Raw genomic sequence first — 11,402 nt, forward strand, 5'->3', positions numbered from 1 at the left:
TTGAATACATATAATCGTATCACAATTGTGTGGATTGATGCTGGACTTCAACGGGTGTCAGTACGAACGTGTGGAGCAGAGAAGCAACTGATGCTGATATTCAAGCGGAAAATGATGCCTAAAGACAAGTTCCCAAGTGGCGTGTACGTCACAGTACAAGAAAAAGGGTGGATGGACATGTCTCTAGTACACAAGTGGATTGACAATGTGTGGATGAAAAGACCTGGTGCTGCTAGAGGCTGCAAGTCTCTCACAACTTCCGTGAAGAAGTTGGCGGAGAGTAAAATACAGCCGGCTTTGATCCCATGTGGGTGTACCTCCCTGTGGCAGCCACTTGACGTCTACCTCAACAAACCCTTCAAGGCCAGCATGAGGAGGGAGAGGAACACCTGGATGGTCAATGGTGATCACACCTACACCAAAACAAGCAAACAAAGGAAGGCACCACTACCAGTTGTTGCTGAATGGGGGAAGGCAGCTTGGATGGAAATACCAGCTGACATGGTAAAGCAAAGTTTCTTGAAGTGTGGGATTGCGAACCTAATGGATGGATCAGAGGACGATTGCTTGTTCAAGTTTCTCGAAGTGTGGGATTGCCAACGCAATGGATGGATCAGAGGACGATTGCTTGTTCAAGTTTCTCGAAGTGTGGGATTGCGAACGCAATGGATGGATCAGAGGACGATTGCTTGTTCAAGTTTCTCAAAGTGTGGGATTGCGAACGTAATGGATGGATCAGAGGACGATTGCTTGTTCGAGGATCTGGTTAAGTCGGCTGAATGTGAGAGATCCGATACAACCAGCACAGTTGCCAGCACCCCAAATGATCTTGAGGATTTGATTATTTTACAGGCTGTTGTCATACAGCTAAAAGGAGAGTTAAAGAACAATCAAACAAACAAAAACCTGTTTTATTCTGTTGTGTTGTAATTTATTTCAGACAAACTGCAGAGGGCCTCTGTATTGACTGTGTGGCTCTGACAGAGCTCCTTGGCAACACTGTGGAGCTCATCGGAACAAACATCAATGGAAACCCTTACAGTAAGCCATCAATAATTCGATAATAGTTTACACATATTCGTGAAGATTCAAGGTAGAATAGGTCTTCAACAACCAATGCTTGCCGTAAAAGGCTATTATGTTTGTCGTAAAAGGCGACTGATGGGATTGGGTGGTTTGGCTTGCTGATTTGGTTCATGCATGTCATCATATCCCAAAAGCGTAGATTGATCTTCATGATATCAATCACTGGATTGTCTGTTCCAGACTTAATTATTTACAGACAGCCAACTCAAAGCTGGAATATTACTGAGTGCGGTGTTAAACGACAACAAACAAACAATCAAACAAACAAAATGACACAAGATTTTGTATACCCTATTCCTTGCTATGACAAGGGTGGTAGGGTAGCTTATTGGTTAATGTGTCACACCGAAGGCCCAGGTTCAATCCCCTCATAGGTTCAATGTGTAAAGTCCATTTCCAGTTTCCCCTTCTGTGATACTGCAGGAATTTTGCTAAAATTGGTGTAAAACCATACTCACTCACTCACTCATATGCCTGAAGTGTTACATAGCTTTGCGTCTTTAACAAACGAGCCTATCAACACATGATCAATTGACAAAGTGTCTCTTAGGTCCTCCTAATTCTTTCAATATTAGGATTATGACAATGAGTTTTTATCAACTTCAAATACTCTGTATGTATGTAATACATGAATGTTTAATATTGGTGGATAACTATTGATCTTATTCCTATCAAATTGTCATCTCTTTCAGAGATTGGTAACAGGCAGAAGCCATTGCATCTCCTGGTTGTCCATGGAAGCATGACCTTGAACTGTCCTCGACCTCCGACCCGCGATAATCTTACTCAATGGTTGATGGAAAGTGATGAGGGTCTAGTTGAGGGCATCGTGTGGCACTGTGAGACTGGGGCATTGTTTAAGGTATTTATTCTTCCTAGATATGGGACTCCAGGCTAGAATAGGTCCCTTGCAACCGTTCTGACATGACCTGAAATGGGATGTCCTCTGCTCTTGGTTTTGCGGCAGCTAGCACTAAGATCTGACTTTCATGAGATTGTAATTGACATGCATGTTTAACTTGATCTATCTGACCATGGATGCAATTGACGAATGCTTTTCTTATGATGTTTTGTGTGTCATATTTTAGCTTCATCGCCAACATGTTGGCTTACCATGGCCTATTGACCTCCCCCACCTCTCTAAGCAGAAGGTCAGGATTAACGTGGATGGAGCTGCCTATGAATTCAGTGAAGAGAGATCCCTGTTTAATCTCCTTGCAGAGAAAGGTGGCATGACCTGTGAGAAGTTGTCAGAGCTGCACGATCTTCTCTACCCTCAAACGTAACTCATTTTGCTTCAGCAATCTTGACTTATGATTCAACTGTTCCAAACATTCCACCAATTGATAAAAGAGTTTGGTGTGGTTCTGATACTCAGTGATTGACTAGACGGTGACTGCAACCTTTTCCAAAAGACCAAACTCTCTGTGAAACAAGCAGTCTTAGTTACCATGCAGCTGTCTGTCGTAGTTCTGTTGGGAACTTGACTCTGTTCTGGTTATGCTCTGGCGGCTGGCATTACGTGAGCAGTTTTTGTTGAAAAGCTGGCAGTGGAGGGAAGAAAGTGCAGAAAGTCAGGTTCTTGTCACCATGGTAAATAGACATGCCAGGAATGTTGTTCAGATTATGTCTCTTTTCGCTCATCATTATATTTGGGCAAAATGTATTATTACTGAGGTTGTGGTAATATTTCTTACCATTTATAAGTGTAGTTTCAGTTTCTGAAGGCACAGAACATTTAAGAGTCGCCAAGAAAAACATGTTTAGGCAGCTAATACACTTCTCAATTCTCTTCATTAGTTTTACTACAATCACAAGAAGCAATGGACCTTGATTGGTTTTGTATAATTTTGTTCCTAAAACTCTTGTCAATTGTTATGATATTTTGGATGTTTATGATTATTTTAAAATTCAGCCATGTTTGAAATGAGGCAGATATTTTCTTTTCGCTCAATAAATGGTGTTATCATGAAAAGTATTGTATCTGTGCATTTGCCTGGATTTTCTGAACATTTCGATTCATACTTCTCTTAGGTCTATTGTACAACAAGTTAGAGGGGCTTCTGTCTTCATCAAATTGTAGGTATTAGGTGTGGCAGTCTGTTTGAAGTGAAAGAATGGCATTCATGAATAATGACTTCGTAATCGGCTCATGAACTTTGGCTAAGAAAGCAAACATTGACAACAACGTCTAAATAAAGGAATAAAACTTTGTTATCAGTCAAAGACTTTCTGAAGATCTCATCAAATCAATATGTGGATATTTCTGGGTAGAAATTTTAGTTTTCATACATTTGATAGAGATATCTGAATGTTTGTTTACTGTTATCACAGATTAAGGTGCTGAATGTGTCACCACTACTCCATAACTATCTTTAGGATTCCGGGACTATCTTGGTCCAGGGCAGAATGGGTCCCCAGTGACTATCTTGGTCCAGGGCAGAATGGGTCCCCAGTGACCTGTGACTATCTTGGTCCAGGGCAGAATGGGTCCCCAGTGACTATCTTGGTCCAGGGCAGAATGGGTTCCCAGTGACTATCTTGGTCCAGGGCAGAATGGGTCCCCAGTGGCCTGTGACTATCTTGGTCCAGGGCAGAATGGGTCCCCAGTGACCTGTGACTATCTTGGTCCAGGTTTGACCACTATTTGCATTGATACATGCAAGGTAGCTGTGGGGCATGTGGGGATGTTGATTTTCAGCAACTCATTGCATTGCGTAAGCTTTATTGACTGTAAAACAAATGTGTTTTCATGAGCACCTGACAGCTGAACAATCATCGTGAGCTGTTAAGGTAAAGAAAACATGGTTATGAGTATCATGCTCCCAACAAACAGGCAAACATCCAAATTGTATACGGTTTATTAACATGCACATGCAAATTGTGAATCAAGACCAAGTCTTCATGAATATGTATTGAAAGATGCATCATTTAGTTTCAGAATAAATGTGCATTTATTGAACTCTATATGAAGTACAGTTTTTTTTCTGTAAGTAGACATGGAGGCACGGGTGGCCCAGTCGTTTTAGGCGCCGCTATTTGCTGTGCAGAGTTGCATCCCTTGGGCACGACAGAAACCTATGATTGTGGGTTTGAATCCCAGTTCGCCCGGATTATGTTTCTAGGTTTGTCAGCACCATACCAGTGGTCATCGGTTTTATCAAAGTGGTAAACGTCTGAGACCTGCATCACTTTGGGCTTTCTTCCCACATTAAGCTGACACGCCGTGATATAACTGGAATACTGTTAAAAGCGGCATTAATCCCAACTCACTCACTCACTCATGTTAGTAGACATTCTAAAATTCACTCACTCACTCATAAGACTAAGAAGTGGTGGAGAGGTAGCTGAGTGGTTAAAGAGTTTGCTCATTTTGATGAAGATTGTATTCATATAGTCTTATTCTTGATCTGATTCTTCATTGTGTTATTCCTGATCTTATTCTTTCCTGTCAATTATCTTCGTCTTATTCTGCGTTGTCTTATACTTGACCTTATTCTTCACTATCTGTTTTCTTTGTCTTCTTCACTATCAGTTTTCTTTTGTCTTATTCTTCACTATCTGTTTTCCTCGTCTTATTCTTCACTATCTGTTTTCTTTGTCTTATTCTCCACTGTCATTTTTCTTTGTCTTATTCTTCACTATCTATTTTCCTCGTCTTATTCTTCACTATCTATTTTCCTCGTCTTATTCTTCACTATCTGTTTTCCTCGTCTTATTCTTCACTATCTGTTTTCTTTGTCTTATTCTTCACTATCAGTTTTCTTTGTCATATTCTCCACTGTCATTTTTCTTTGTCTTATTCTTCACTATCTATTTTCCTCGTCTTATTCGTCACTGTCGTTTTCTTTATCATATTCTTCATCTTCTTTAAATCTTTAGGCAAAGTAATGAGTGTCCTATCTTGGGGGTTGATACTACAGATTCAATACATGGACATATGACTTCCAACTTAACCTGGTAAGGCTGTGTCATGCTGTGAGTAAAACTGTTTTGAAAATCATTTGTGTTTTGTGAGTTTGTTAACTGCAATGTCATGATAACCATATTTCTCAAGAATGATGCTGCAGCATCTGTTGGCCTGATCCAGGGAGGGTGACATGTCAGTATGAAGCTTCTGTTAGCCTGATCAAGGGAGGGTGACATGTCAGTATGAAGCATCTGTTGGCCTGATCCAGGGAGGGTGACATGTCAGTATGAAGCATCTGTTGGCCTGATCCAGGGAGGGTGACATGTCAGTATGAAGCATCTGTTGGCCTGATCCAGGGAGGGCGACATGTCAGTATGAAGCATCTGTTGGCCTGATACAGGGAGGGTGACATGTCAGTATGAAGCATCTGTTGGCCTGATCCAGGGAGGGTGACATGTCAGTATGAAGCATCTGTTGGCCTGATCCAGGGAGGGCGACATGTCAGTATGAAGCATCTGTTGGCCTGATCCAGGGAGGGTGACATGTCAGTATGAAGCATCTGTTGGCCTGATCCAGGGAGGGTAACATGTCAGTATGAAGCATCTGTTGGCCTGATCCAGGGAGGGCGACATGTCAGTATGAAGCATCTGTTGGCCTGATCCAGGGAGGGTGACATGTCAGTATGAAGCATCTGTTGGCCTGATACAGGGAGGGTGACATGTCAGTATGAAGCATCTGTTGGCCTGATCCAGGGAGGGTGACATGTCAGTATGAAGCATCTGTTGGCCTGATCCAGGGAGGGTGACATGTCAGTATGAAGCATCTGTTGGCTTGATCCAGGGAGGGTGACAGTATGTCAGTATGAAGCATCTGTTGGCTTGATCCAGGGTGGGTGACAGTATGTCAGTATGAAGCTCCTGTTGGCCTGATCCAGGGAGGGTGACATGTCAGTATGAAGCATCTGTTGGCCTGATACTTCATACTGACATCCTCCCTGTATCTGTTGGCCTGATCCAAGGAGGGTGACATGTCAGTATCAAGCATCTGTTGGCCTGATCCAGGGAGGATGTCAGTATGAAGCATCTGTTGGCCTGATCCAGGGAGGGTGACATGTCAGTATGAAGTATCTGTTGGCTTGATCCAGGGAGGGTGACAGTATGTCAGTATGAATCTCCTGTTGGCCTGATACAGGGGGGTCACATGTCAGTATGAAGTATCTTTTGGCCTGATCCAGGGATGGTGAAGCATCTGTTGGCCTGATCGAGGGAGGGTGACATGTCAGTTTGAAGCATCTGTTGGCCTGATCCAGGGAGGGTGACAGGTCTGTTTGAATCTCCTGTTGGTCTGATCCAGGGAGGGTGACAGTATGTCAGAATGAATCTCCTGTTGGCCAGATCCAGGGAGGGTGACATTGTGTCAGTATGTAGCATCTGTTGGCCTGATACATGGAGGGTGACGGTATGTCAGTATGAATCTCCTGTTGGTCTGATCGAGGGAGGGTGACAGTATGTCAGAATGAATCTCCTGTTGGCCTGATCTAAGGAGAGTGACAATATGTTAGTATGAATCCTGTTGGTCTGATCCAGGGAGGGTGACATGTCAGTATGAAGCATCTGTTGGCCTGATCCAGGGAGGGTGACATGTCCGTATGAAGCATCTGTTGGCCTGATCCAGGGAGGGTGACATGTCAGTATGTCAGTATGAAGTATCTTTTGGCCTGATCCAGGGAGGGTGAAGCATCTGTTGGCCTGATCCAGGGAGGGTGACATGTCAGTTTGAAGCATCTGTTGGCCTGATCCAGGGAGGGTGACAGGTCTGTTTGAATCTCCTGTTGGTCTGGTCCAGGGAGGTCGACAGATGTCAGTATGAAGCATCTGTTGGCCTGATCCAGGGAGGGTGACAGTATGTCAGAATGAATCTCCTGTTGGCCAGATCCAGGGAGGGTAACATTGTGTCAGTATGTAGCATCTGTTGGCCTGATCCATGGAGGGTGACGGTATGTCAGTATGAATCTCCTGTTGGTCTGATCGAGGGAGGGTGACAGTATGTCAGAATGAATCTCCTGTTGGCCTGATCTAAGGAGAGTGACAGTATGTTAGTATGAATCCTGTTGGTCTGATCCAGGGAGGGTGACATGTCAGTATGAAGCATCTGTTGGCCTGATCCAGGGAGGGTGACATGTCAGTATGAAGCATCTGTTGGCCTGATCCAGGGAGTGTGACAGCATGTCAGTATGTAGCATCTGTTGGCCTGATCCATGGAGGGTGACATGTCTGTTTGAATCTCCTGTTGGTCTGATCGAGGGAGGGTGACAGTATGTCAGAATGAATCTCCTGTTGGCCTGATCTAAGGAGAGTGACAGTATGTTAGTATGAATCCTGTTGGTCTGATCCAGGGAGGGTGACAGTATGTCAGTATCCTTTTGTTAATCACCTTTTATGTATAGCTTACGATCTCATAGTAAGCCTGCTTTTGTTGACGAATTATTTTACTCCTTGGAGAATCTTCGATGCATGAACGTGGCCGATTAAGTAATGTTATTAATTGCTATCTTCACCAGTGCCATGTGTTATCCTTGTTCATTTATCATGCATAATAAATCCAGGGGAAAGGTTTAGTCGATTGTAAAACCTGACTCGAATGACAATACCTAACTTTCAAAAGCTATCTCTTTTGTAATGGTCTTTCGGTCACGGTATCAAAGTTTATGTTATAATTATTTATTTTTTACAGTTGTACTAATATTTTCTAAATTTTGCCTGTCTTTGGTGCTTAAAGAGAAGCATTTCTCTTTTTAGATCTGACCCGGAAGAGACGTCGTCAGATTGGTTAAAAAGGGCCAGAAATGTAGCTCCCTTTGTGGTAGGAGCTGTGGCTCTACCTGTAGCAATACCTTTGGCTCTCTCTGCTGCGGGCTTCGGGGCCGGTGGAATAGTGGCAGAAAGCTTGGCAGCACGAGCGATGTCTGTAGCTGCTGTTGCTAACGGAGGGGGCGTAGCTGCTGGAGGAGCTGTTGCTGTCTGCCAGTCGGTTGGTGCAGTGGGAATGAGTTCTACTGCCACTGCTGCTGCAAGTTCGGTTGGCGTTGCAGCTGTTGGCGTCTGGAGAGGCGCTAAATCTTTTTTCAATCGGAGGAACGATCCACAAAATAACAATTAGAATGTTTAATCAATGGCATATTGATTGATTGTATTGTTGGTCATGTATTAACTTAGGTGTGATTCATGCCCAGCTCGTTATCTATATGGTTTAAATTAATGTGTGCGACTTATTCCACTAGGTCCGTGTTCTTTATGGACTATTAATTGAGTTAAATTAATTACTGAACTTGCAGCTGATTAGTGTAACCAGTAAACTTGGAACGGCGATGTTTTATGATTTGCGTCCCTTAGGCGGGCCAGAATCCTGTGATTATGTCGACAATGATAAAACCTGTTTCTTATTAATTGCATTAATTGGACTGTTGCTTGTCCACATGAAGGTTAGGATTGCCCTTCAACAACCCATGCTTGTCGTAAGAGGCGACGAACAGTATCTTCATAGAACGATGCTCATGATGTCAATCACTGGATTGTCTGGTCCAGACTCGATTATTTACAGACCGCCGTCATATAGCTGGAATATTGCCGAGTGCGGCATTAAACAACAAACAAACAAACAGGTCGTCGTCATATATAGTTAGAATATTGAGTAGGTGAGACCTGAAACAACAACGGTAAGAATGATTTATGTATAGTTGTATATGCTTTATTCATTGGTAACAGGTCTCTACCATTGTCACCATATTGTCATTTCAATCGTTGTCACAGCACCAATAAAGTCTATCCTTGTTACGGCAGATGTCATACAGCTGGTCCAAATTGGTACACCAGTCATGAAGCAGCCCAGGCAAAAAAGATAACGAGTATCTTACACAGTTTTGACAAATTTCACTGATCTTTCACTTAAAACCTTTTTTTAAATTAATTGATGCACAAATTACTCATTATTTTATATGAAGCAGAGGTCTGGGGTCTTAATGAACTCGGAGATATTGAACTGGTTCATCTATATGGTTGCAAAATATTCCTTGGCGTCAAACAGTACGTCGAATATAATGTTTTCAATGATGGTTTTCGAAATAGAAATACTTATTCCTAAATGATGTCGGCAAAGTTTCATCAGCGATTTCCGAGAAAACGTGTTCCAAATGAAGTCTGACGGAAGGTCGGATCCTAATGCCCCCTTTCACTACGATCCCAATTGCCCGGATCGATGCTCATGATATCAATCACTGGATTGTCTGGTACAGACTCGATTATTTACAGACCGCCGTCATGTAGCTGGAATATTGCTGAGTGCGGCTTAAACCAACCAACCAACTTTCCAAACTTTCGAAATTCGTGATGTTTCGGCCAATTATGCAAACTTTCGGTGGTTAATCGGGTTGAAAAATATGGAGAATGCCAGGAATGGGTTACGAAAGATGTACGAATTACATGATTCATGTACGGATCATGCACGAATTGTAAGAATCACCTACGACTGTTACGAATATGCCGAATGTTCTTACTTAATTCTTACATGATTCGTAGTTGACTCGGGATATTTGTGGCTGTTTCGGAATGTTTTCGGGTTGAGGACAAGAAATTTTGGGAGCCACGAATCGCTAAGAATAGTCAAGAATGCAAAAGAATCGGTTACGAAGCTGTTATGGAACATAAGAATTAATTACGAATACACGATACAGCCACGAAATTGCAATTCGACCCTTCCACGAAAGTTTTTGACAAACCAAAGCTTTCTCGCCGATTCGACGAACTCCCGCAAACTGTACGAATGTTTGGGAATCAAATAAGATTCATTTTAGAACTTCAAGAAATGATTGAGATTTATCTACGAATATGAACAATTTCCTATTCGGGGTGATTTGGGATATTCGTGGTCGTAGTGAAATGGGGACATAAAACTATATACACCCGCCCCAGTTCAAGACTGGTTGATGAGGTAAATCAAGGACCAAAGGCCCACCTGTAAGGAATATTACTTTCAGCAATGACAAACATTGCAAAGTGCGCTTTTCAAGAAATGTCAATTTTTTGCGACAAACATTATGGATTTTTTATCACGTGCCTTCAGTCCGGGTAAGAATTGACAGTCACGTGACTGTGAGAGGTTATGTTTACCAATGACCTCGGTGAATTGTGCTTTAAATACTACATCTGCACGTGTTTCTCTTTCACGCATCCTTGTCATGTTCGTACGCTGCACAGGCTACTAAATATGGTCCCTCGCAGTCACCTGACAGCCGATCCTCAGTCGGATTGTTACCACGTTTACACTCTAATATCATCTCAACTATCATACATGTGACATATGCATGGAAATATTTGAATGGTTCTATTAAAAGTTTAACTGACCATAAAAGACCAGTTTCCACCCTTGCCAACCAAGGCTTGAATTTCTGGGCTGGATCCTAACGCCACCAGTGGCTATTGCGAATGATGTCCCTTTTATGTCCCTCCTATTGGACAATCAGATTCCACCCCTCATATCACTTGCATTTGCATTGGCTGGTTAGTCCAGAAAAAAACAGAACTTATTCGTTCCAGCCTAGTTCGCCAAGGCTCGAAACTGAACTTTTATCATCAGTTAACTCCCTTGCCTCGTGGAGGTGCGCTCAAGGTCCTTACGGCCGACTTGGTCGCCTTCTGACGTGCATGTCAAGATGATCCAACAAATGTTCGATTAAGGAGGACACGCGGACCATGACAAAACATTAACGTTCATGTTGTTGAGGACGTCCCGTGTCAGCCTTGCAGTCGGGGGTCACGCGTGATCATTCTGGAAGATGATGCTGGATCACCCTGAACATATGTTATATCCAACAAATTATATATAATTAGTCCTGCTTATATAGCTTTAGGGGAAGCACCTACTCACCAGACATTCTTCAGAGCAGTTCTACTTTTGTTTTTGGTTTTTGTGGACTATCTTTCCTTATTTTATAGGTCAACTACAAATATAAAAGAATAAAATTCTGGCACGACGCGTCACTGTAAATCTTGCGCGTCAGTAGGGCCTTTACAGTAAATAAAGAAGTTGTTATCCATAAATTGGCTCTACTTTGGCATCTGTTAACTTCTAAGTAATGGCTATCAAACATGTTGCAATGTTGTCTACGTTTATGATCAGTGATGGTACCGAGATACGATCTCTACAATTAGAGTGTTATCTGATAGTTTTTATCCAACATATTGATTGATTACAACTCCTGATCGACCCGTGAAGATCCGAGGTAGAATAGGTCATCAGCAACACATGCTTGCCCTAAAAGGCGATTACGCGTGTCGTAAAGGGAGACTAACGGGATCGGGTGGTCAGGCTTGCTGTCTTGGTTGATGCATGTCATCGATCCCAATTGCGT

The 11,402-nt window shown here is 42.7% G+C and overlaps 1 protein-coding gene across 2 annotated transcripts in view; it reads left to right on the forward strand.

The window, feature by feature from the left end:
* Positions 1-11,256, forward strand: part of LOC139462445 (RNA ligase 1-like) — a 28,212-nt gene extending 16,956 nt beyond the window's left edge. For both annotated transcript variants that reach the window (XM_071244163.1, XM_071244164.1), the window contains exons 6-9: positions 941-1,041; positions 1,779-1,948; positions 2,175-2,368; positions 7,795-11,256. In XM_071244163.1, the coding sequence (XP_071100264.1) occupies positions 941-1,041; positions 1,779-1,948; positions 2,175-2,368; positions 7,795-8,155 (826 nt within the window). In that variant the 3' untranslated portion in view covers positions 8,156-11,256. The remainder of the gene's footprint in view (positions 1-940; positions 1,042-1,778; positions 1,949-2,174; positions 2,369-7,794) is intronic.
* Positions 11,257-11,402: the final 146 nt, after the last annotated feature.

Source organism: Haliotis cracherodii, unplaced genomic scaffold (assembly GCF_022045235.1).
Source record: "Haliotis cracherodii isolate W230 unplaced genomic scaffold, xgHalCrac1.p SCAF_15, whole genome shotgun sequence".
Lineage (NCBI taxonomy): Eukaryota > Metazoa > Mollusca > Gastropoda > Lepetellida > Haliotidae > Haliotis > Haliotis cracherodii.